At 42.3% G+C, this 27,934-nt stretch overlaps 1 protein-coding gene across 1 annotated transcript; it reads right to left on the bottom strand.

Moving 5' to 3' along the window:
• Positions 1 to 4,798: 4,798 nt before the first annotated feature.
• On the bottom strand, positions 4,799 to 27,928 carry dctn3 (dynactin 3 (p22)). The gene is made up of 7 exons (XM_078551507.1): positions 27,803 to 27,928; positions 18,419 to 18,503; positions 14,156 to 14,242; positions 11,351 to 11,434; positions 10,964 to 11,022; positions 10,639 to 10,698; positions 4,799 to 5,379 (listed from the first exon to the last, which is right to left on the bottom strand). The coding sequence occupies exons 1-7, from the start codon at positions 27,884 to 27,886 to the stop codon at positions 5,290 to 5,292; spliced, it is 549 nt and encodes a 182-aa protein (XP_078407633.1). The 5' UTR covers positions 27,887 to 27,928; the 3' UTR covers positions 4,799 to 5,289.
• Positions 27,929 to 27,934: the final 6 nt, after the last annotated feature.

The raw sequence follows: 27,934 nt of genomic DNA, 5'->3' as shown, positions 1-27,934 counted from the left end.
GCCTTGGCATGGGTGTCCAGAGATCTCTGAAGGCAGAAGGGCACATTAGTGAGGTGGTGAAAAAGGCATATGGGGCACTTGCCTTTATCAATCGAGGCATAGATTACAAAAGTAGGGAGGTCATGTTGGAGTTGTATAGAACCTTGGTGAGGCCACAGCTGGAATACTGTGTGCAGTTCTGGTTGCCACATTATAGGAAGGATGTGATTGCACTGGAGGGGGTGCAGAGGAGATTCACCAGGATGTTGCCTGCGATGAAACATTTAAGTTATGAAGAGAGGTTGGATAGACTTGGGTTGTTTTCATTGGAGCAGAGAAGACTGAGGGGCGACCTGATCGAGGTGTACAAGATTATGAGGGGCATGGACAGGGTGGATAGGAAACAGCTGATCCCCTTGGTTGAAGGGTCAGTCATGAGGGGACACAAGTTCAAGGTAAGAGGCAGGAGGTTTAGGGGGGATGTGAGGAAAAACTTTTTTACCCAGAGGGTGGTGACAGTCTGGAATGCACTGCCTGCGAGGTTGGTGGAGGCGGGTTGCCTCACAACCTTTAACAAGTACCTGGATGAGCATTTGGCACGTCATAACGTTCAAGGCTATGGGCCAAGTGCTGGTAAATGTGATTAGATAGGTACGTCAGGTGTTTCTCACGTGTCAGTACAGGCTCAAGGGGCCGAAGGGCCTCTTCTGCACTATGTGATTCTGTGATTGTACACATTGGGATTCCTAAGAGCTGCATGCGCTAAAGGATTGGCCTTATCAGCAATCTCATAAATAGGGCCCGAGCCAGTTGTTCACTGTGCAGACTTGACACCGAAATAGGGCACATCAAAGGAAGATGGTTGCAGTTGTTAGAGGTCAATCATCGCAGTCCCGGGACCTCGCTGCAGAATTCCTCAGGTCAATGTCCTCGGTCCCACCATCTTCAGCTGCTTCATCAGTGACCTTCCCTCCATAATAAGGTCAGAGGTAGGGATATTTGTTGATGATTGCACAATGTTCAGCACCATTCACAACTCCTCAGATACTGAAGCATCCAAATCCCCCACTAACTACATCCTGGGGAATTACCATTAACCAGAAACTGAACTGGACTAGCCATATAAATACTTTGGCTACAAAAGCATAAGTCAGGGGTCTGATGGAATACTCCCCACTTGCCTGGGTGAGTGCAGCTCCAATAACACTCAAGGAGCTTAACACCATCTAGGACAAAGAATCCAACTTAATTGGCACCCCATTAAACATTCACTCCCTCCACCACCAACGCACGGTAGCAGCAGTGTTTACTATCTAAAAGATGTACTGCAGCAACACACCAGGGCTCCTTCCACAGCACCTTCCAAATTTGGAGACCTCTACTACCTAGGTCAAAGGCTGGTGCATGGGAACACCAGCACCTGCAAATTTTCCTCTCAGCCACTCACCTTCCTGACTTGGAAGTATATCACTGTTCCTTCACTGCTGCTGGGTCAAAACAATGGAATTCCCTTCCTAGTACTGCTGTCGGTGTACATAGGCTGCATAGACTGCAGCGATTCAAGGTGGCAGCTCACCACCACATTCTGAAGGGCAATTAGGGACGGGCAATAAATGCTGGCATAGCTGTGAATGGATAAATAAAATAATCAAAAATATCTTGCGGGACAATGTCTACCCTGATCAGATCATTGCTTGCTGTATGTAGTGCATGCTGATGAATGGGCCAAAGGGGCTGTCGCTTTCAGACATAAAAAGTGTCCAGTCTACCTCAAATTACCCTAGAAGGGTAAAGTATCCCAAAAATTTGAGCAACAGGTGAAAGTAGTCATTTCAGCTGCTACTATGCAGTGGCAACAAGAATGGTATTCTCCATTAACAGGATGCTGCCAGCAAGCCAAAAAGACCTTCTGCCTACCACACAAATGATGCTAGGTACATAGGCTGTACATCCCAATGACTGGCAATGGATTGTACCAATCAGCACATCCCCTTCAGCTGTTTTCAATAGACAGAGCACTGACTGTACTCAACTAACCCGTGCTCGCAAAACTCAGAACACAATGTCTAAAGTTAGATGCAATTCCTCTATTGGACAGCTGAACAACCCCGAGTGTGCTAAGAATTATACTAACAACCAATTTAAGATCATCAGTTGGGCTTACAACGTAGCTCACTTGTCGTTTACAAGAAGCTACATATACTCATATGCAGGGATTTGTTCACTGCAGGCAAAAGGAGCATGTTCAGTCATTGCACCTTTTTTGAAAAAGCAAAACATGGGGGACAATCCCAAACTGGCAACTGGTGAAATGTAAAGTCAATTAATAAACCTGAAACAAAGCCCATCTCAGTAATGGTGACCATAAAACTATCATAACTATAAGGTCAGAAGTGGGGTGGTCAACTGATGATTGCACGATGTTCAGCATCATTCGCGACTCCTTAGACACTGAAGCAGTGTGTGTCTACATGCAGCAAGACCTGAACAACGTTCAGGCTTGGGCTAAAAAGTGGCAAATAACATTCGTGCCACGCAAGTGCCAACTAACAACCATCTACAACAAAAGAGAATCTAACCACCTGCCCTTGACATTCAATAGCATTACCATTGTCAAATCCTCCACTATCAATATTTGTGGATTACCATTGTCCAGAAACTGAACTGGGCCAGCCATATAAATACTGTGGCTACAAAAGCAGGTCAGTGGCTAGGAATTCTGAGGAGAGTAACTCACCTCCTGACTTCCCAAAGCCTGTCCACCATCTACAAGGCACAAGTCAGGAGTGTGATGGAATATTCGCCACTTGCCTGGATGAGTGCAACTCCAACAACAGTCAAGAAGCTTGACACCATCCAGGGCAACGCAGCCTGCCTAATTGTCACCCCATCCATCATCTAAGCACTTACTCCCTCTACCACCGACACACAGTGGCAGCAGTGTGTACCATTTATAAGATGCACTGCAGCAACTCACCAGGACTCCTTGAAAAGAACCTTCCAAACTCACAACCTCTACCACCTTAAAGGACAAGGACAGCAGATGCCTGGGAACACCACCATCTACAAGTCCACCTCCAAGCCACTCACTATCCTGACTTGGAAATGTATCACTGTTCCTTCACTACCACTGGGTCAATATCCTGGAACTCCCTTACAGCACTGTGGGTGTACCTACCGCACATGGACTGCAATGATTCAAGGCAGCGGTGATTCAGCACCACCTTCTCAAGGGGCAATTAGGGAGAGGCAATAAAAGCTGTCTTAGCCAGTGACACCCACATCCTTTGAAGGAATAAATTAAAAAAGTGGGTCATGGGGGCTTGTGTTTCACAGTCACTACAGTCTCCTGTAACTTACTTGATCACCTTTAAGATCAGCAAGGAATTTTCCAGTATTCCCCCCCCTAAATTATCTCCGCAGGGCCAGATTAACACACAAGCCTACAGCTTCTAGGTAAAACTCACCATTAAAACTGCAGCCACTGCCTCAAGTTCTCCTTGTACAAATTGTTTGGGAGGGGATGGTGGGAACAAGGCAGAGTTGGCAGCTTTGTTACAATATAAATATTGACACTTGCCATTGCAGTTCACAGGTTACCATTTATTTGTTCAGAAATGAGAAGCTTTAGAAGCAGCAGTAAGAACCTTTAATTTAAAAAAAAAAACTCCAAACAGAAAAGAAACTCTAATAATGAGGGATAGTTTGTTTTAAATTAAGGCTTCAGTTGCTAGGGGACTGACATCCTACTGTGGCATCACTCCTTTGCACCTTTGATGTTTCTTCATGTATTTTATTATACTTTGTGTGTTTTAATGGATGGGGCAGGTACAGGGGAGAGAGAAAGAATTAAGCAGGGAGGTAAATGCAATGACCAGGGCTTCATGGATTCCTGTTCATGCTCTGGGGAGTCCAGGTTGTGGTCTCTTATTTCTTAAGGCGGCTGCCTGGCTGGGGATGGGATGATGGTCTGCAGAAGTTACACTAAGCCCGTATACATGAAAGCTCAATTGGCCAGCTGGTCTTTATCCTTTTTCATATGTGCATAGATGACCTTAAAGTGCCAACCTGTATCACCCACAAGCTCAATGGATGCCTCATGGTTTACTGCCTAGAACTCTTGTAATGGCAGTCCTGTAAAAGGAGACATGGCAATTCAGTGGACAGAATTCCTCAGTGACCACTAGGATTCATGGAATTCTTATAATGATTTGGTTTAGTTATTTTATATTTAATTTGTTTTATTTAGAATTAGCCTCTGTGGGTCATAACCCCTTCACAAGCTTTTAATATCATCTTAATGGGAAACACTTGATGTGTCACAGTAAGATTGGATTAACTCCACGATTCCCACAAGCCTAATTTAAAATAGGACCTTTGCATGTTAGCCTATGACTGCTACTTGGAGAATGCTTGTTCTGATCTCAGGTCAGACTAGTTAACACCCAGATGGGAAACTGCCTAGGAATTTCAGGTGCAGATGACTTTTAACTCTGTGATTTACAGAGGAGTCCTCCATAAGGAGAGGCACCTCATATTCCCATGGGAGCTGACAATACTGAATCTTTTAATTGAGTGGCTAATTCAAAGACGACCCTTTCTTAGCATTACCTGGTGACTGTTAACTATTTTTGCTCAAGATTTTAAGAGAAATGCTTGATGCATTCTGGTGGTGGTGTGCTCAGTCCAAAACCAACACTTTCATATTATACTCAGTAGACCCTTCTGGTGTCTGTCCACAACTACTACGACTGGTGTTCATTTCTTCTGCCCATACCATTGTACTTACTTCTCACAGAATACTCAATTACCAAAGTAATCCACAAAACAGATAAGGATTTAGTATATGTATATACAATCCTCTTGACAAATTAATCCAATGAGATAGTAAACTGCAAAAATTCTATGTTACATAGATTGCACAAAAAGAGCTTTGCATCATATCTGCACTAATCACCCAGTCTTTAAACACTGTAAAAGAATGGCAATAATTAGCAACTATGCATAACCTGTTCTTTTTCAAATATGAATAAAATTACATTTTATGGTCCGTTTAAGTTTTAAATATTAGAATGTAAACCTAGAAATATGACACTCAGAATCAGGGCATTCATCCTGCCACTGATTACTATCATACAATGCTAGTTCTCCCATTGCAGGAGATTTTAAAATATATAATTGTAGGGAATATATTTTCAAACAATATTATTTCCAATATTACTAATTACATATACAATACTATATAGATAGCAAAAAGAATGGATTGCTCCACTACCACATAACATTTTGATCCTCCCATGCTATGTGATATCAGTCGGAGAGTGGCTTTATTTGCTTTGCGGCTTCAAGCTTGGTTAGCAGTTCTTCCCATTGAACAAACTGCTTTGAGAGGAGCAGAATCTGAGGGTCATTGTTAAGGTGAAGGTATCTGCAGAATCTGAAAGTATTTGAATTGTAAATTTTGAATGTCTACTCCAATATTCAATAAACCAAGTTGATGAAAAAATGCTCCTCACTTATTCATGTGCTTCAGCACAGATAATGCCAAACAGAAATATGTTAATTACAATTTAATCTTGAAGCTTGCCATCGGGACAGATTCACTAAAGGCAGCATCATTAACAAACACTTGGAATGATATCGCCTGCCATTTGGGCCAAAGCTCAAATGCACCTTTCATTTTGTCTCATAGCTGCCAATGAGATTCATTGAAATTTGAGACCACAAAGGATCCCGCCCATCATTTCCCACCAGAGGTGCATAGGCCAATTCCAGCTGCCAATTCTCAATCCAGCAGCCTTCTAAACAGAATCATACAAATACATATTCACAACCATCTAGAAATATATTTTATTGTTGAGACATTCACTTCCAAATTAGTCACATGACAGGTACTTAAATTCAAAAACACCATGCAGAAAATTTGAGTTAGGTGAAGGGGAAAGTAACTACAATACTAAGGAATTCAGGAATAATTTGAGGTAAAAATCTTTTATTAAAAACTAATATTTCAACCTGAATACAAAACATAGGATGATCAGTCTCTCCCTAGAACACAAAGCTGACCCAAAGTTTGTCTTAAGTGTACGAAATGCAAAGTTATAAGCCTCAAGACAGGTTTGAGACTAAAAAAATCTAACCCCCCAGCCCAAAAACAGGAACAGAAAATAGGAGAGGATCATTCGGCCCTTCGAGCCTGCTCCGCCATTCAATATGATGGCTGATCCACTATCTCAACGCCGTACTCCTCTCTCCCATACCCTTGATGCCTTTAGAGTCTAGAAATCTATTTCCTTCTTAAATATATTCAGTGACTTGGCCTCCACAGCCTTCTGTGGCAGAGAATTCCACAGGTTCACCATCCTGAGTGAAGAAGTTTCTCCTCATCTCAATCCTAAATGGTCTACCATGTAACCTGAGATTGTGACCCCTTGTTCTAGACCCCCAAACTAGAGGAATGGTCACCCCTGTATCCAGTCTGTCCAGCCCCGTCAGAATTTTATATGTTTCAATGAGATCCCCTCTCATTCATCTAAACTCCAGTGAATACAGGCCTAGGTGGCCCACTCTCTCATACAACGATCTTGCCATCCCAGGAATCAATCTGGTGAACCTTCGCTGCACTCCGTCTTACGACAAGTATATATTTTCTTAGGTAAGGAGACCAAGACTGCACGCAATACTCCAGGTGTGGTTTCATCAAGGCCCTGCATAGCTGCAGTAAGACACCTTTGCTCCTGTACTCAAGTCCTCATGCAATGAATTTGCCTTATTAACTGTTTGCTGCTTCAGCATGCTTGCTTTCAGTGATTGGTGTACAAAGGCAAACACAGGTCCCTTTGTACATCAGTAATTCCCAATCTATCACCATTTAAATAATACTGTACCGTTCTCTTTTCCTATCAAAGTGGATAACTTCACACTTATCCAAGTAATGCTGCACCCTGCCATGTATTTGACCTCTTGTTCAACTTGTCTACATCACCTTGAAGCCTCTTAACATCCTCCTCACCACTCACATTCCCACCAAGTTTCATGTCATCAGCAAACTTGGAAATATTATATTTGGTTCCCTCATCCAAATCATTGATATATATTGTGAATAGCTGGGACCCAAGCACTGATCCTTGCGGTATCCCACTAGTCACTGCCTGTCACTCCAAAAAAAACCATTTATTCCTACTCTCTGTTCCCTGTCCGCTAACTAATTCTCAATCCATGCCAATATACTACCCCAAATCCCACGGTTTCAATTTTGCAAATTAACCTCTTATGTGGGGCTTTATGAAAATCCAAATACACCACATCCACTGGTTCTCCCTTATCTATTCTGCTAGTTATGTCCTCAAAAAACTCCAGTAGGTTTGTCAAACATGCTTTCCCTTTCATAAATCCATGTTGACTTTGTCTAATCCCATTGATATTTTCAAAATGTCCTGTTATCACATCCTTTATAATAGACTTTAGCATTTTCCCTACTACTGATGTTACGCTAACTGGTCTGCAAGTCCCTGTTTTTTCCTCCCTCCTTTTTCAAATAGTGGGATTACATTTGCCACGCTCCAATCTGCCAGGCCTGTTCCAGAATCTACAAAATTTTGGATGATGACAACCAACGCATCCACTATTTCCATGGCCACCTCCTTTAGTAGCCTGGGATGTAGATTATCAGGCCCTGGGGTTTTATTGGCTTTCAGTCCCATTAATTTCTCCAGCATTGTTTTTATGTTAATACTAATTTCCTTCAATTCCTCATTCTCACTAGGCCCTCAATTCCCTGGCATTTCTGGGAAGTTATTTGTGTCTTCCTCCGTGAAGACAGAACTAAAGTAGTTGTTTAATTGCTCTGTCATTTCCTTGTTCTCTATTATAAATTCTCCCATTTTGGACTGTAAGGGGCCTACATTTGTCTTCACCAATCTTTTTCTTCTTACATACTTATAGAAGCTTTTACCGTCCTTTTATGTTCCTTGCAAGTTTACTCTCATACTCTATTTTTTCCCCTCAATCAATCTCTTGGTCTTCCTTTGCTGAATTCTAAACTGCTCCCAATCCTCAGGCTTACTACTATTTCTAGCAACTTTATACGACTCCGCTTTGGATCTAATACTATCTTAAATTTTTTTTGTTAGCCATGGTTGGGCCACTTTTTCTGTTGTGTTTTTGCACCAGGAAGGAACATATAACTGTTGCAATGCATACATTTGATCCTTAAATATTAGCCATTGCCTTCCCACCACCATGCCTTTTAATGAAGTTCCCCAATTTATCTTAGCCAACTCACGCCTCATACCTATGTAGTTTCCTTTGTTTAGATTTAGGACCCTAGTTTCAGATTGGACTACTTCACTTTCCAACCTAAGGAAGAATTCTTTCATGTTGTGGTCACTGTTCCCTAAAGGACCCTGCAAAACAAGATTATTAATTAACTGCTTCTCATTGCACAAAACCAAATCCAGGATAGCCAGTTTGCTAGTTTGCTCCTTGATGTATAGTCTAAAAAAAAGCCATCTCATACACGCTCCAGGAATTCACCTGCCACAGTATTATTGTTAATTTGGTTTGCCCAGTCTATATGTAGATTAAAGTCACCCATGATTATTGTAGCACCCTTATTACATGCATCTTTAATTTCCTATTCAATGCCACCCCTGTTTGGAGGTCTATAGACAACTCCCACTAATGTTTTCCGCTCCTTGTTGCTTCTTAGCTCCACCCAGGCTGATTCTACATATAGATTTTCTGAGCCAATATCCCCTCTCACTATTGTACCGATTTCATCCTTAACAATGCCTTGCCACCTCCTTTTCCTTTTTACCTGTCTTTCCTAAATACTGAATACCCTTGGATATTTAGTTCCCAGCCTTGGTCACCGTACAGCCATGTCTCTGTAATCACAATTATATCATACTCATTTACATCTATTTGCACTGTTAATTCGTCTACCTTATTGCGAATGCTCCGTGCATTCAGATACACTGCCTTTAGACTCATATTTTTTGTACTATGGCCCTATTTGCTGCTAGCCTTTGTTTCCTCTGTCTTCCACTTTCATTTCTATCTTTGTTTCCCACTCAGGTTCCTATCCCCCTGCCACTCTAGTTTAAACCCTCCCCCTCAGTACTAGCGAATACCCCTGCGAAGGTATTGATCCCGGTCCTGCTGGGGTGCAACCTGTCCAGCTTGTACAGGTCCCATCTTCCCCCGAATCAGTCCCTTGCCTCAGGAATCTAAATCCCTCCCTCCTACTTCATCTCTCTAGCCATTCATTCATCCTGTCTATTCTTCTGTTCCTGATCTCGCTAGCTCATGGCACTGGGAGTAATCCTGAGATTACTACCTTGGAGGTCCTGCTTTTTATTTCCTAGCTCCCTTTATTTTGCTTGCAGGAGCTCCTCCCTCTTTTTACCCATGTCATTGGTACCGAGATGGGCCACAACCTCTGGCTGTTCACCCTCCCCCTTCAGAATGTCCTGCAGACACTCAGTGACATCCTTGATCTTGGCACCAGGGAGGCAACATACTATTCTGGTGTCATATCTATCTGTTCTCCTTACGATAGAATCCACTATCACTATTGCTCTCCCACTCTTTTTTCTACCTCCCTGTGCAGCTGAGCCACTTGTGGTGCCACAGACTTGGTTTTCGTTGCATTTCACTGAGAAACCATCTCCCCCAGCAGTATCCAAAATGGAAAATCTGTTGGAGAGGGAGATGGAACCAGGGGGCTCCTGCACTACCTGCCTACGGCCTTTACTCTGTCTGGCGGTCACCCATTCCCTTTCTGCCTGTGCACTCTTTACCTGCAGTGTGACCGCTTCATTGTATGTGTTATCCACAAAGATCTCAGCCCCGTGGATGCTCCACAGTCACTCCAGCCACTGCTCCAGATCCAAAATGCAGATTTCAAGTAGTTGCAGCTCGAGACACTTCTTGCACACGTGGTCACCCTGGACACTGGAAGTGTCCCTGACTTCCCACGTTGCACAGGAGGAACATTCCACTGGCTTACCCTTAAATTACTCCCATTACTTTTATTTCCTCTAGTTTAGAGGATATTAAGGACACTAGAAATACTCACCAAGTGCTACATACCAAGGCCATTGCTCTTCAAGGAAATGTAGGAAATGAAAGAATCATCTCCCTCCCTCTTCACAGAACTCCCTCACTCACCAAACTCAAATTGAAGCAATCAAATGCAGCCAAAGACAGCACTCAGTGCAGTCAAGGCAGCACTGTAGATGGCCTGCTTCTATGCTCCCTGAATCTAGCTTCTGAAAACCTGTTTAAGCCAGTTATCCAATTAACTAGCTGCAAGCAGAGCCTGAATGAGCCCCGCTTTAAAACTGGACTAAAACTCACCTTCTCCCAACCCTAAGAGCAACTTTTAGTTAATTGCTTAAAGACAGACTAGATTGCAGTTAGAAATTAACCCTTAAAACACACACACTCACCAAACTCCAACTGAAACACGCAAATGCAGTCCAAGACAGCACTCAGTGCACCCCCAATCTAGATGAGTTACTCATAAAAGTGCAGCCAAAATTCCTTCAAACTGTATAGAGGGGTTAATGCTACTGCGTAGAATGAAGAACAGTATGCAGTTAACATAATCTGAGGGATCATATGAAAATATGGATTGCAGAAACCAAAGGATACCATTTTGTTATACTCATCAAGCATCTTGCTTACATCTTCTGTGATTGCATTACATTGATCCTACATAAAAACCATGAGAAAAAAATGTAGGACAGAGGATTAAAAAAATATCTACTCAAAGTAAAATAAAATGATCAATAAAAATGATTAAAGAACTGGCAGATTATTTGATCTATTTGGTTGCATTTACATTAGTTCAAAAAATTTCAAATAGGATTTAATACAAAACAGATATCATTAGAAAGTCTACCGTATCTCACTAAAATTCTTGCTATACAATAAAACCATTTAGAGAAATGCTAAATATTTGCAGTGCATACAGTACCTGCTCCTGAATTTGAACCTGGGTCAGTGCTTGCACCTTTGAGGAATAGTTTGGAACAGCTGCAAAAAATACCAATATACACATTTATTTCCTGTTATGTTCAGGGGACTTAATCCCCAAATATCCACAGCAATATGGGTGTGGAAATGAGAGCAAGAGGAGGACAGGGGGCTGAAGGATAGGCTAGGAGAGGGTGAGGTCAGTTTCTAACCACCCTCTTCACATCCTTAAATTGTGGGTTTTAAGAGCAAACTAGTATGCAGGAGACAGTAAAGTGTCAGAAAATCAGAGACACAGTACTGCTTTATTTGTCCAGACAATGATAAAAAAGACTGACAGGAAAAAGTGTTGGATAAGATTGTTTTTCTAGTAATTACTCAAACTTACCCTTAATGTGGTCACTTTCGAGATATGGCTGATGTTTTTTCACAGATTCTAAAAGACGCACTTGGGAATGGATAAATTGCTCCTCTATAACGCAAGGAAAACAAAGTTAATAAAGTTTATCCCAAATTCCTCACAACATTGTTCTCTCAGAATAAAATACCAAATAAATATTTTCAGATTTAAAATCATTCCCTCATTTGGATAGAATCCAGGAAATCTAGGTTTTATTCATAATAGTCACTGGAACCACAAATGACTAGAATGCAAGTTTTATGTTGGCACTTCTGTTTAATAATCAGGTGAGATATTGGAAAGTTACAATACATTATGCCCTAGCTGTAGTGTGCTCCAACAGTGAATGAACACATGCTATATACCTCAAAGTTATGTTGTACTAGCAGCACTACTACCACAATTACTTATCAGTTCACTGCCCCCTTCAATTTCACCGACTGAACTCTAACATCTGGAAGTGGACAATGAATTTACAGAAGTAATTAGCACTCTGACTATAACTGAAATGTCAATGGATATGACATTTTACGGTGCAAGTTTGTCACTGAACACTCAGATAGGCCCAGCCATAACATCACAAGTAGAACTAATAAGCCTTCTGAGTAAATCCACTGTCAAATTATGATTGACTGTAGGTTGCTAAAAAGGATCTTACTGGTTCATGGTAATCCTGGTACAGGCCGTGCATTGTATTTGCTGATTATAAAGCCACAAATACAGTGATAGGACATGAATGTCCTATAAATGAACATTTGTTTCATATACAATTCTTAAGAGGCTTGGCAGCTGTTAGAACTAGTGGTGATAGTTTCAGAACAAGGGCCTGGCCATTTGGGTCTCAGATGCGAAATGTGAATTTTTGAAATTCCCTACTCCAGGAAGTTGTGGATGCTCACATTCGAAGAACACATTCTGGACCGAAATTGGTAAATTTTTTAAGTAGTAGATGAATAAAGGGATATGGAAACATGGCGGGTAAGCGGAGTTGAAATAGAAGATCAGCAGTGATCTTACAGGATGGTGGAGCAGGATCTAAGGGTAGTGTGGCCCACTCCTGCTGCTATTTCTTAGCTCCGTATTAATGTCCCTTGATATGTTTGTTCTTATAAGTCATCAGTGCATTTTGATTCACGTAGAAGCCTTTTTATTCACTATTTCAATGTTTTTTGTGAATCTGAAGGATCAAACAATAACTGGCTAGAACTTAATTTGAAGTAAACTCAAGTACACAAATTTTCACCTCTGAAAGCAAAGTTCAACGTGAATGCGTGATTGCAGAGGATTGTCAGGTGGATGATCCATCAGATTGCCATCTAGGCCTCCTCCTCAGAATGACAGATACCAGACTTCAGCCAATTCAATTCACTCCACGTAATATCAAGAAATGGCTCAATACATTGGATACGGCAAAGGTTATGGGTTCTGACAACATTCTGGCAATTGTACTGAAGACTTGCACTCCATAACTAGCCAAGCTGTTCCAGTACAGCTACAAGATTGGCATCTACCCAGCAATGTGGAAAATTGTTCAGGTACGGCCGTCCAAAAAAAGCAGGACAAATTCAAACAGCCAATTACCATTCCATCATTCTCTTGACCATCAGCAAAGTGATGGAAGGTGTCATCAACAGTGCTATCAAACAGCACTTACTCAGCAATAACCTGTTCACTGATATTCAGTTTGAGATTTGTCAGGGCCACTCAGCTCCTGATCTCATTTACAGCCTTGGTCCAAACATGGACAAAACAGCTAAACTCCAGAGGTGCAGTTGAATGACTGCCCCTTGACATTAAGAGCAGCATTTGACAGAGTGTAGCATCAAAGAGCCCTAGCAAAACTGAAGTAAATGGGAATTAGGGGGGGAAACTCTCCACTGGTTGGAGTCATATCTAGCGCAAAGGAAGACAGCTGTGATTGTTGGAGGTCCATCATCTGAGTCCCGGGACACCATCCAGGACAAAGCAGCCCACTTGATTGGCAGCCCATCCACCATCTTCAACATTCACTCCCTCCACCACCGATGCACAGCAGCAGCAATGAGTACCATCTACAAGATGCACTGTAGCAACTCACCATGGTTCCTTCGACAGCACCTTCCAAATCAACGACCTCTATCCCCTAGAACATAGGAGGAGTAGGCCATTCAACCCATCAAGCCTGCTCTGTCATTCAATAAAATCATGGCTGACCATCCATTTTAATGCCCTTTTCCCACACTATGCCCTTTGTCACTAGTATTTAGAAATCTGTCAATCTCTGCTTTAAACATACTCAATGAGCTTCTACAGCCCTCTTGGGTAAAGAATTCCAAAGATTCTTAACCCTCTGACTAGGAACCTAAGGGCAAGGGCAACAGATGCACAGGAATACCAACACCTGCAAGTTTCCCTCCAAGCTCCACACTATCTGGATTTGGAACAATGCTGTTGGGTCAAAATCCTGGAACTACCTTCCTCACCTCACCGTGGGTGTACCTACACCGCATGGACTTCAGCTGTTCAAGGTGGTGGCTCACCACCTTCTCAAGGGCAGTTAGCGATGGGGCAATAAATGTTGGCCTAGCCACCGACACCCACATCCAGTGAGCGTGTGAAAAAAATTGTACCTCTGGATTTTAAAAAAAATTTTAAATGCACTATAGGAATTTTCTTTCTGTACCTATTTCTTCTCTCAAAATATACCTCTAATCTTGAAAAGATGAAAAAGATCAGATTCCTAAGTATTATTTCTGCTCTACTTAGCTCAATGAATGCTTAATTTTTCTGACTGATACCTGCTAGTATAGTTACCTGCTAAGATGAACTCTAGTTTCATGGCATCTGGGATAGCAATTCTGTCAATGTACTGAGGGTCCAAGTACTTTATAAGATCATCAACTGAAAATATAGAAATAATACAATAACCAGTTAAATTCTGACATTAAAGGGAAAAGGTATAAGTAATATTTTGTATTCGACAGAAGCTGTAACAAAATCTGTTTCTGGGAACAAAGGTGCTTTCAAATAAATGATTTTCAAACAGCAAACTCAAGATTTAATGAAGTGTGATCAAACCATACAAAGACACCCAAACTGACATTAGACAATGACAGCTGAGTGGCCAAGATGTTGCAGAAATACTCTTCTACAAGAGGCGACAAGGTGGAGTTGAAAAGTCACTTGTTTGATTACGTAACATAACCTAAAGCTAAAACTTCATTTGCATTGATGAACAAATGCTTCTAGGTTACCATAGGATCAGGAGAATGCCATTAAGTCCCTCGAACCTATTCAGACCAGGAATAGCATGCAGACCAAAACCGTGCACAGCAGCTTCCTCTACCTCCCCAGAAATCCCATATCAACATGTATGTAAAAACTCAAAAATAAAATCCAACAAATTGGACAAAATTAACTTATAATGAGCACTTCTAAATATGAAGGTGAGAACCCCCAGTCATCACAAACACAAGATAGTCCAACTGTTATACCACTATTTGAACAGCTGTAATAAAATGAATAAGCAGTAATATACATTGTAAAATAAAAATTAGTTACCAGAGGTTATTTTATGATAAATTGTTGTTCTACATTGGACTGCAAAACATTGCAGTGCTGAAACTGAAAAAATCACAAAATAGTATCCTGTATGAAAAATCTGAACTATCTACTAAAATAGCTAATTATGAAGTAGCTTGATAAAAGCTTTTAAGCAAGGTACTAACTAGAATCTAAGAGAGGAAATGGAGATTTTTTTTCTCCTTTAGATCATGGATGGATAGCCGAGACCAGTTGCTTACAATTCCTGTGTCACGTGGGAACTTCCGGTCACTTCATGTGTGTTGGGAGACCACATGTGTGGGAAGTTTATCCAGTTGCCTGAGCTCAAGCTCAGATTTCCAAACTCGAGGGCCAAAAGGAATCACAGGGAGACTGAGAATTTACTGGGTTGTATGTTTTAAGAGGTGGCCACCCCACAGGCAAAGAGAGCTCAGAATAGTTGATGGATAGCCATCCAGAAGAGAAGGAAGCAGAGCAAGTGCTGTGTGTGCTAGTATCAAACCTTTAATCAGCACTGGAGACTAAGAATGAAGACACTTGAAGGAGTGCAGCCCAGACATGGCACAAATTGGAAAAGGACTACACAGAGTTCGGGGTGCAAAACAGCAGGAACGTAGTCATTACAAGAGATTCCATAATCAGACAGACAACCAGGCATTTCTGAGCCATCAGTGAGTCCCTCTTCTTTACCGGCAGATCGTATGAGGCTGGGGGTGAAATGCACTTAGAGGTGTAGGGGAAGGCTAGAATACATCACGAGTACTTTGTATCAGTGTTTACCAATGAAGAGGATGCTCACAAAATATTGGTGGAAGTAGAGATGGCCGAGGTAATGGATGGAGTAAAAACTGATAGGCAGGGTGTGGTGGAATGGCTTGAAATGCTTAGAGTGGATAAATTGCCCAGGCTGAATGGCGTGTATCCCAAGTTGCTAAAGGAAGGGGAGCTGGAGACAGAAGGGCTTACCATAATCTTTCGATCTTCACTGGATTTGTGGAGGCACCAGAGGATCGGAGTGTGGCAAATGTGCCACCTTTATTCAAGGAAGATTGTAAGGGCATTCCTAGTAATTTACAGGCCATTACATTAACATCACTAGTGGTTATGGTTTTAGAAACGATAATCAGGGGAAAAAAATTCAGTAGGGTCTTAGAGAGGTTTGAGTTAATTAAAGAAACCAGTGTGGATTTGTAAAAGGCAGATCATGCTTGACTAATCTAATTGAAATTTTTGATGAAGTAACAGAGGAGGTTGACAAAGGGAATGAAATGGATGTTGTCTATACACATTTTAAGAAAGCATTTGACAAAGTACCACATAATAGGCTTGTTAATAGAATTGAGGCGCATAGAATAGGAGGCTTAGTATCAGCTTGGATAAGAAATTGGCTTGAGAGAAAATAGTGCGTTGTGGTAACTGGTTATTTTTCAGACTGGAGGATGGTAGATATGGTGTTCCTCAAGGGTCAGTGCTAGGGCCACTGCTTTTTTGATATATACTAGATATGGGGATACAAACTAAATTTGAAAAATTTCCATTAATACCAAACTTTTAGGTGTGCCATACAGTAATAGTACCAATCAACTGCACCTGGACATTATTGGCTAGCAGAATTTGCAGACAAGTGACAGATGGAATTTAATACAGAGGAGTGTGAAGTGATGCATTTTGACAAAAGCGTATGAGAGGCAATATAGACTTAATGGCATAGATCCAAAGAGTGTTAAGGGAAAGAGGGTCCTGGGGATTTCATGTGCCTGAATCTTTAAAGGCGGCAGGACATATTCAGGATGTAGTTAGCAAAGGATATGGGATTTTGGACTACATAAATAGAAATATTGAGTACAAAAGCAGGGACGTTACGAAAGCTCTGGCCAGATTACAGCTAGAGCATAGAGTCCAGTTCTAGTCACCGCTTTAGAAAGGATGTGAACGTCCTTGAAAGTGCGCAGAGGAGATTTACCAGAATGGTTCCAAGGATGAGGGAATTGAGCTTTTAGTTGCAAGGTTAGGTTGGAGAAGCTGGGATTGCTCTCCATGAAGCAAAGCAGGTAGAGGGGAGATCTAATAGAGGTGTACAAGATGACAATAGGTTTAGATAAAGATGGACAAAGAGAAACTGTACACATTAGCTCCTGTTTCATTGAGCATTAAATGAATCCTGAAAGGCTCAGTCTCCGAGATGCCTTGTACTGCGTAGGGCTATAATTGTATCCACTTTGTCACACAACTTGAATCAGTTGTACAATGCATAATTAACTGAGCATTTACTGTATCTGCAGTTCTCACCTGAATTTGCCATGAGGAATCCAAGAGCTCAATTTCTAAGATAACTTCCTTTGCAACATCATACAGGTATTTCATTTTTCTTGTGTTTGTAATATTCCCACTTAGTCTTACCCAATTTACTTGGCTCAAGTCTTCTGCCACCTTTGAAACTCCAGAACAAGCATTAAATTTTTGGTAACTTTGCTTTGGCCGATCAAGGTGAACCTAATAATATTATGCAAAAGCAAAATACTTGGAAATCTGAAATAAAAGCAGAAAATGTTGGAAATACTCAGCAGTTCAGACAGCATCTCTGGATGTTCCAATGAAAGGTCACAGACCTGAAATGTTATTTATTCCTCTCTCCACGGATGCTGAGTATTTCCAGCATTTTTTGTTTTTATTTCTAAGAATATTATGGTCATTGCTGTGATGATTGAAGGTATTCTCCAACCCTACTTGCCTATCGCAGCTAATTTCACTCCACACAAGCCTCCTGCAAATCATGGACATTTGCAGCTGAACAGCTGAAGCATGACATCGTAATCTCTTCAAAGGCGCAATGAAAACTGTGTGTCAACTCTGCAAAGATAGTTTCTTCACATCTCTAGCAAGTCTAACAGTAGCCAGGTCTTACCTTTGATGGTGCCAACTGTAACCCTTTTAAATTTATTGCTCTTAGCTGTACTATCTCCTGACCATAAACAGATTTCTAACATCTGCTCCACTGTTAAAGCTGCCACCAACAGTTCAGTCCCCAATACTCAGTTCCCTATAAAGGCGAAAACTGGCCAATGTTGGTCTCATGTCTAAGGAGGCTAACACCATTCAACTGCACAGACTCCCAATTTCTTTTCCTCAGGATCTCCACACTATGGAACTCCTTCCCATTCTGTCTTTTGTGCCTACACTTCCATCAGGTCTTCATACTCAAACTCACAGTTACTTGATTACTAATTCCTAATTTACCTTTTCTTAATTTTTTAAATTTACTCTTTTTAAACTCAGGTGGTGTCCTGCAGTGCGCCCATTGCTTTTCACCCTAGCTTTGAAAAATAAAAGGCGTTTAAAAGGATGGATCTGGAGATACTTTTCCTAGCATAAAATTTAGGGTTTCAAAACAAAGAGCAAAAAAGCCCTTGAAAAAAATGCTTACAGACAAGATAAACATGTGAAAAATGTAAATTTTAACAAACATAATCTATGTAGCTCAATCTTGCTTTAAACACAGTAGTCTGTACTTACTCTTCTTATACAAGATTTTTATCCTCTCTCTTTTGCTGGAAATATTCCCCAGAGAAGCCTGGACTTTTACAACAGCATCTGTAAACTGGAAAACAACATAGCATACTAGCTGAATAAGCACACCATAAATTTTGGGTCAAGACTATTTTTAAAAAAAACTGTAACATTAAATTTGGGCTTTTCTTGTGCTTTTAGTTAGAAGCTGAGACTGATGTTTGTCCAAAACCTCCCCCCACCACCCTGCTCCACAACTGCACTAGTTCTAAGGTCATCAAGAAATATGGGGATTAGGTGGAGTGGAGTTGAGGTACAAGATCAGCCATGGATCATATTTACTAGCAAAGCAGGTTCAAGGTATCTAATGGCCTAATATTATACAAAAGCAAAATACTGTGGATGCTAGAAATCAAATAAAAACAAAATGCTGGAAATATGCAGATCTGGCAGCATCAAAGGAGAGAAAAACAGAGGTAATGTTTCAGCTCTGTGACCTTTCATTAGAACTGGGTAAGTTAGAAATGTATTAAGTTTTGAGCACGTGAAAGGGGGAAAGAGTGGAAAGAAGAGTAAAAGGGAAGGTCTGTGATACAAACAGAAAACGCTGGAAAAACTAAATAGGTCTGGCAGCATCTGTGGAGAGAGAAACAGAGTTAACATTGACTCCAATATCTCTCTTCTTCCGAACTTCTTTGGTCTGTGATAGGTTGGAGGGCAGATCAGGTTAACTGACAAACCGTTTCATTGTGAAAAGTCAAGGGAAGTGGCAATGGGACAAGTTAAGAAACAACAGATGTGTCTAGGTGAGGTGCAAGTGGCAGGATAGCAGGCGTCCAAATGCAAAGTAAATGGATTAAGAGAAGAAAATGAACCAGAGGAAAAAAATGGGCCTGAGCTTGATCTAAAATTTTCAACCCACTGTTGAGTCCAGAAGGCTGTAAAGTGCCAAGCTGTTCATTGAGCTTGCGTTGAGCTTCATCAGAACAATGCGGCAGGCCAAGGACAGAGTGGGAACAAGGTAGAGAATTGAAACGACAGGCGACAGGAAAGCTCATGGACAAGACTACAGACTGAATGGAAATGTTCTGCAATGTGGTCACCCAGTCTGTGTTTGGTCTCCCCCATGTCAAGGAGACCACATCTTGAGCAGCAAGCACAGTACTCTGAATTGAATAATAATAGTAAGTAAATAACTGTTTCGCTTAGAGAGTGTATGGGCCTTGAATGGTGAGAAAGGAAGGAGATAAAAGGACAGGTGTTGTGCCTGCCACAAGAAAGGGTGAGAATGTTGAGGGTGACCGAGGGATAGACCAGGGTGTCCCATCAGAATACTGAAAGCAGAGAGGGAGATGTGTTTGTTAGGGGCATCACAATGAGTGTGGGAGAAATATCAGAGGGTTCATTGAATACGGAAGCTGGTGGGGCAGAGGATAAGGATGTGGGGAACCCTACTGTGGCTCTGGGAAGGGGTAATGACAAGGGTGCGCAAATTAGAAGGAGCTAACAGACTACTTCTGCTTCTATTTCTTAAGTTTAGTTTGCAAACATTTAACATCTCTATTTTTTTCATATTTTGTTGATTTATTCCATTAGTAAGATATAGAAAAAGATTGAAACTCAAAATGCATGCTGGCTCTGAAACTAATAAGGAGCTCTGTACTACAATCTGGACTTTCTAAGAAAAGGCTCTCATTCAATTGAAAATCCTTTAACAGAATTACTGTTTAATGGTAATTATACTTCTGATATTACCAAAATTGTATCTCATCCCTTTCCATTTCATTGTGAACTTATGAGTCTCAAAATTAGACTATAGTCTTCCAAATAGCACTATAACGTGATCCATGAATGGTTCCTCATTCTCAAGCGCAGTTAGTTTCCTCCTCCGGAATTATTTGTTGAGGCATACTGGTCTATGACTCCCAAGTGCTGAAAAGATCATAAATTGACAAATGAATATAATCTTGTAAAGCTGCAATACTTAGCTTTGGCCACAAGAGCCTGCAAGCGATCTGCAAACAAGATGAACAAAATCTTCTTTTCAGAATTAACGGAATGTAATGCGAGTCAGCAAACAAACAAGAAATCGGAAAATGCATCATCTCCTGGAATATGGCTTGCAAAAATCAGTCTATATAAACATCCCTGTGTAATTATGTATCATAAAGAAACCTTTCACTGAAGTCACATTTTAAATTGACAATCAATTAATCTTTTATTTATTATTCATTCACAGGGTGTGGGCTTCACTGGCTGGGCCAGCAATTTTTGCGCATCCCTAGTTGCCCTTGAGGTGGTGGTGGTGAGCTGCCTTCTTGAACTGCTGCAGTCCACGTGGTGTAGGTACACCCACAGTGCTGTTATAGGGAGGGGCTCCAGGATTTTGACCCAGCGACAGTGAAGGATCGGTGATATACTTCCACGTCAGGATGGTGAGTGACTTAGATGGCAACACCACCACCTGAAAGTTCCCCTCCATCTGCTGCCGTTGTCCTTCTAGACGTCAGTGGTCGTGGGTTTGGAAGGTGCTGTCTAAGGAGGTTTGGTGAATTGCTGCAGTGCATCGTGTAGATGGTACACACTGCTGCTACTGTGCGTCAGTGGTGGAGGGAGTGAATGTTTCTGGATGTGGTACCAATCAAGTGGGCTGCTTTGTCCTGGACGGTGTCATGCTTCTGGAGGGTTGTGGGAACTGCACTCATCCAGGCAATCTATCCAAAGTTGTGTGTGAACAGGGAATTCCATTCTTCATAGCTGCAACTGGGAGTTCTGAAGATTGTATTGTTTGCTAAGTGCCAGGTTTAAAGGCATGTCTTTGCCGCTGGAGACAAACTCTCAGTGGGAGGATCCAGTTATCGCAGCCGACATGAGAGCCAACAACACAGCTTCTCAGCAGAACCCAAGGTTAAAATTAAAATGCAGAATCTCAAACGGTCAATCTCAGGACTGGCACAAGGTACAGCAGATTGGAGAGGGAAGAAGGGGTTTTGATTTGTGGGACACTGGCAGCAGTATCCAAGAGGGAGCTGTTCAGATGAGCACCGCTTGAATTGGGCTGGGATCCAAGTCCTGACAAATAACATATTACTAGTATAACAGGCTGTGAATAGGGCTCTAAACTACAAGATGGGGAGAGGGTCAGGTGTAGGGAAATGGAGCAGTGTAGCAATTTGGGTATAAAGATGAGCAAAATGGACAAGAAGAGCCAGGGGATCTAACAGCAACAGCACATTGGCAAATAAAATTCATGAAAAGAACACTTTAAAAAATCAAATGAAAAGGGTTATCTAAATGCATGAAGCATTCACAACAAGATAAACAAACTAGCAACACAATGGGCTTGATTGAATTACCATTACAGAGATATGATTATAAGGCAGCCAAGGTTGAGAAAAATATTCCAAGGGGGACAGAATTGCATTGGGGGCTGCACAGCAAACGTTCACTAGATTGGCTCCTGGGATGAGAGGGTTGTCTTATGATAAGAGGCTGAGTAAATTGGGCTTATATTCTCTGGAGTTTAAACATGCAAGATTCTGAAGGGGTTAATATGGTAGACAGTGTTCACTGGGGAATCTAGAACACAGAAGCACAGTCTCAGGATAAGGGGATTGATCATTTAGAACAGAGATGAGGAGGAATTACTTCACTCAGATTTTGTGAAACTTTGAAATTCTTTACCACGGAACATCGTGGGTGCTCCATTGAGTATAGCGAAAGCTGGAAGGATTGTTTTTTGATCTCTCAGGAATCAAGGGATGTGGAGTGAAGGGAAAGTGGGGTTGAGGCCAAAAATCAGCCATGATTGTATTGAATAGGGGAACAGACTTAAAACTCTGAATGGTCTACTCCTGCTCCTATTTCTTATCCAGTAATAGAGCCTTCATAAATTCAACAAGTCTATTATCCAAAATGTGCTTTCCCAGGCAAACTAGAGATTGCAGTTAATTTAGCAGGTAACAGGAAAAGCTTCAAGAGAATTTGGAAAATTCTGACATTGCATCAAATCTCAGGAAGCATCCACAATATATTAGGGCTGTCATACTAATTTACCAATGTACAACGAGCCACTGAAAATATTTGGTAGCCTTCAGTTGAGAAAGATGAGGACGGAAGTGATATAGAAACTTTTCTTAGCAAGTTAGAGCAATTTTACATTGAAAAGTCTTGTGAAATCTATGAACATTACATAGTAAACAATCAGGGCCAAGATCCTGATGAGGCAATGGCATTCTATGCAATAAATCTCATACCTAAAGATAGTAACATGTAACTATGAGGCTCCCAAAAAAAAGCTATTAGAGCTAGATTTTCCATTAAATAAATATAACTGGGAAGAGACTTTTACAGCAATAAAATTGGTATTGGTAGCTGACATTAACATTTAGACTAAGTATCTGAAAGAAATAAGTACCCTGTGGTAAAATGTACTACTCCGTAAGGAAAACAGATGACGTGACTCCAAGAAATTTTAGCTCCTGAAATATATCGTAAATATTTTGGAAAATATATCAGAAACAAATAGCCCGTCGTACTTGGGAATGTGTTTAAACATAGGCAATTTCACTATTTTCAATTAAGTTTCCAAATTCTGTCATGCTGACTAGCATTCTTTTTTCTTTTGAAATATAAATTGATTAGTGATGAAAGTCAGACCAAAGACAAGAGCTCACTTACACAGCACAGTGTTCTAAGTAAGGATTTATCAACCAATCTAACAGATAACTCAATTGAATTCTGATAGATTACACAACAATGAGTTTCACCTAGGTATCCAGAGTATCCACACTTGATGGGAAGGCAGAGAAACTAGAGGCTATAAATGCAAGAAAGCACTAATTCTTGTCGGACCCCACTTCCCATCTTCTGCCAATCTAAAAAAAAAACTACCCTTTTAACCCCAAATAGAACTAGGGAAAATAGAAAAACTCAATACAAAACATTTTAATAATCAGCTTCTTTAGCTAAACTACACCCAGCTGAGCACCATCCAAATGTATATCTCAATATCTGGACTCAGATTAAAAACTACATCAGATGATTTCATTGAACAACTAGACTATATAACAGCAAGTGAACTTTAACAGGTTAGTCAGAATGAACAATAAGCTGTGTTACCTAGTTTGAAAACAGACAGCTCCAACTCAACTTCCGTCTCTTCTCACTTTACCCCTCATGACTTGGCTTATCCGGCCGTCTCCCACCATGGACTCCTCCTCCTTGTTGCAGCGCCCAACCCACCACACACTATTCCTCCATGTCTGGCCTCAACTACCCCATCCCACCCCACCCCACCCCCCACCACCTAGCCAGGACACCAGTCCACTACCCCAAATCCCCCTGTGCCCGCCTGTACCTCCACCTCCTCCCCCTGTACCTACATGTGGCTCCAGCCCCTCCCCGGTGCCTACATGTGGCTCCACTCCCTCCCCGGTGCCCGCCTGAGCCTCCATCCACTCCTCCTGTACCTAGCTGTGCCTCCATCCACTCCTCCTGTACCTAGCTGTGCCTCCATCCACTCCTCCTGTACCTAGCTGTGCCTCCATCCACTCCTCCTGTACCTAGCTGTGCCTCCATCCACTCCTCTTGTACCTAGCTGTGCCTCCATCCACTCCTCCTGTACCTAGCTGTGCCTCCATCCACTCCTCCTGTACCTAGCTGTGCCTCCATCCACTCTTCCTGTACCGAGCTGTGCCTCCATCCACTCCTCCTGTACCTAGCTGTGCCTCCATCCACTCCTCCTGTACCTAGCTGTGCCTCCATCCACTCCTCCTGTACCTAGCTGTGCCTCCATCCACTCCTCCTGTACCTAGCTGTGCCTCCATCCACTCCTCCTGTACCTAGCTGTGCCTCCATCCACTCCTCCTGTACCTAGCTGTGCCTCCATCCACTCCTCCTGTACCTAGCTGTGCCTCCATCCACTCCTCCTGTACCTAGCTGTGCCTCCATCCACTCCTCCTGTACCTAGCTGTGCCTCCATCCACTCCTCCTGTACCTAGCTGTGCCTCCATCCACTCCTCCTATACCTAGCTGTGCCTCCATCCACTCCTCCTGTACCTAGCTGTGCCTCCATCCACTCCTCCTGTACCTAGCTGTGCCTCCATCCACTCCTCCTGTACCTAGCTGTGCCTCCATCCACTCCTCCTGTACCTAGCTGTGCCTCCATCCACTCCTCCTGTACCTTCCTGTACCCGGTCCATAGCCCTGCAGCTTACAGCACTTTAGGTGCAGATCCAGGTACTTTTTAAAAGAGTTTAGAATTTCTGCCTCTACCACCAACTTGGGCAGCGAATTCCAGACACCCACTACCCTCTGCGTAAAAAAGTTCTTCTTCATGTCCCCCCTACACCTTCTGCCACTTATCTTGAATCTATGACCCCTGGTTCTAGAATTCTCCACCAAGGGAAACAATTTTATCCTGTCCACTCTATCTATTCCCCTCATAATTTTGTACACCTCAATCAAGTCACCTCTCAGCCTTCTTTGTTCTAAGGAAAATAACCCCAGCCTATCCAATCTCTCCTCGTAGCTATACTTTTCTAACCCTGGCAACATTCTTGTAAATTTCCTCTGCACTCTCTCCAGAGCTATTATGTCCTTCCTGTAATGTGGTGACCAGAGCTGCACACAATACTCCAGCTGTGGCCTCACCAGCGTTTTATACAATTCCAACATTATATCCTTACTTTTATATTCGATACCTCTGCCAATGAAGGAGAGCATTCCATATGCCTTCTTTACAACCTTGTCTACTTAAATTGCTGCCTTCAGGGACCTGTGTACTTGTACACCAAGATCTCTCACTTCATCTACCCCTCTTAATATATTCCCATTTATTGTGTAATCCCTGTAACTGTTTGACCTCCCTAAATGTATGACCTCACACTTCTCTATGTTAAAATCCACCTGCCACTTTACCGCCCACTCCACCAACCCATTTGTATCATTTTGGAGATTATGGCTATCCTCTACACTATCCACTACTCGGCCAATATTTGTGTCATCTGCAAATTTCCCAATCGTGCCCCCCCACGTTCACATCCAAATCGTTAATATATAACACAAACAGCAAGGGTCCCAACACCGAGCCCTGTGGAACACCACTTGAGACAACTTTCCATTCGCAAGGGCATCCATCGACCATTACCCTTTGTTTCCTGTTACAAAGCCAACCTTTTATCCACATTACCCTGAATCCCATGGGCTTTTACTTTCCTGACTAATCTGCCATGTGGGACCTTGACAAATGCTTTGCTAAAATCCATGTACACAACATCCACTGCACTACCTTCATCAACCCTTCTTGTCACTTCCTCAAAGAATTTAATCAAATTTGTGAGGCAAAACCTTCCTTTAACAAATCCATGCTGACCATCCCTGACTAGTCCATGCCTTTCCGCACGACAGTTAATCCTATCTCTCAGGATTGATTCTACTAATTTGCTCACCACTGATGTAAGACTAACTGGCCTATAATTGTTTGGCATTTCCTTTGATCCCTTTTTAAACAATGGAACTACGTTTGCATTTCTCCAGTCCTCCGGTACCTCCCCTGTATCTAGTGAAGGTTGGAAAATCATCCTCAGAGCATCTGCTATCTCCTCCCTGACTTCCTTCAGCAGCCTCGGAAACAATCCATCTGGCTCTGGCGACTTATCAACTTTCAAGGATTTCAACCCTTCGAGTACTTCCTCTCTTTATGACTATCCCGTCCAATATCTCGCAGTGTTCCTCCTGGACTACTATATCTACATCCTCCCTTTCTTTTGTAAACACGGAGACAAAATATTCATTCAAAACCCTTCCCACAGCCTCTGCATCTACACACAAGTTTCCATCTTCATCTCTGATAGGTCCCACTTTTTCCTTAACTAACCTTTTAGCATTAATGTATTGGTAAAACATCTTTAGGTTATCTTTAACGTTACTTGCTAATCTTTTTTCATGCCCTCTCTTTGATTTCCTTTTTTACTTTGTCCCTGCACATCCTATATTCGTCTAGGCTATCTGCAGTGCTTAGTTCTTTGTGCCTATTGTACACTTTCTTTTTCGGTTTGATCTTCCCCTGTATTCCTCTAGACAACCAGGGGGGTCTAGATTTGGCAGTACCACTCTTATTTTTGTAGGGGACATGTCTACTTTGTACAATTAGGATCTTGCTTTTTAGTGTTTCTCACTGGTTTTCCACTGTTTTATCTTCCAGCAGTTTTGTCCAGTTCACCTCAGCCAAGTCCCTTCTCATTTCTGCAAAATTTGCCTTCCCCCAGTTCAAGACTTTTACTCCTGCCTTATCCCTGTCCTTTTCCATGGTAATGCTAAATCTAACTGAATTGTGATCACTGTCCCCGATATGGTCGCCAACTGTCACTTCACCCACTTACCCTCTTCGTTCCCCAAGACGAGGTCTAGAATTGCAACTCCTCTCATTGGGTTTGTCACTAGTTGGTTGAAAAAATTTTCCTGGACACACTGTATGAATTTTTCTCCCTCAGTGCCCCTTATATTGTTTAAATCCCAGTTGATATTAGGATAGTTGAAGTCTCCTACTATTATTGCCCTTTTGTTTTAACAAGCAGAAATTTGCCTACATATTTGTTCTTCTATCTCCCTTTCACTATTTGGGGGTCTGTAGTATACTCCCAGTAGTGTGACTGCCCCTTTTTTATTTCTAAGCTCAATCCATAAAGCCTCGTTCGTATATCATTTAGTATATCATCCCTTCTCACAACTGGAATTGATTCTTTAACCATTAGTGCTACCCCCTCTCCTTTTTTATCTCCAACTCTATCGCGTCTGAAGACTCTATAACCAGGGGTATTAAGCTGCCAGTTTTGTCCCTCCTTTAGCCAGATCTCCGTTATAGCAATGACATCTTGCTGCCATGTGTCTACCTGTGCCCTTAACTCATCTGCCTTGTTTGTAATACCCCTTGCATTGAAGTATAAACAGTTTAACCTCATCAAATTCCCTTGCTGGATACTTTGTAAACTTTGCTCCTCCCGCAGTTCCATGTCCCTGTATCCGCCTGTGGCTCCACCTTCCTCCCCTGTCCCCGCCTGTGCTTCCACCCACTGTGCCTCCACCTCCCTCCCCCGTACCCACCTGTGCCTCTACCTCCCTGCCCCTGTGCCTCCACCTCCCTCCCTCTGTACCCACCTGTGCCTCCACCTCCCTCCCATGCCTCCAGCTCCCTCCCCTGTACCTCTGCCAACCTGCCCCTGTGCTTCCACCTCCCTCCCGTGCCCGCCTGTGCCTCCACCTCCCTCCCCTGTACCCACCTGTGCCTCCACCTCCCTCCCCCTGTACCCACCTGTGCCTCCACCTCCCTTCCCCTGTACCCGCCTCCACCTGTGCCTGTGCCTCCACCCCACTCCTTCCCCTTTTTACCTGGCCGGCCTGTTTCACTCTCTCTCCGTACAGCCGAGTCTCGAGTTTCTCCAGTCGATTTTGCAGCTTCTTCAGCTCCGCCATTGTCACTGCCACTTCCGGCCCTCCCTCGCTGGCGCACAGGAAATGACG

The sequence above is a fragment of the Cetorhinus maximus genome, chromosome 1 (assembly GCF_964194155.1).
Source record: "Cetorhinus maximus chromosome 1, sCetMax3.hap1.1, whole genome shotgun sequence".
Taxonomy (NCBI): domain Eukaryota; kingdom Metazoa; phylum Chordata; class Chondrichthyes; order Lamniformes; family Cetorhinidae; genus Cetorhinus; species Cetorhinus maximus.
This window is presented reverse-complemented; position numbering and strand designations above follow the sequence as displayed.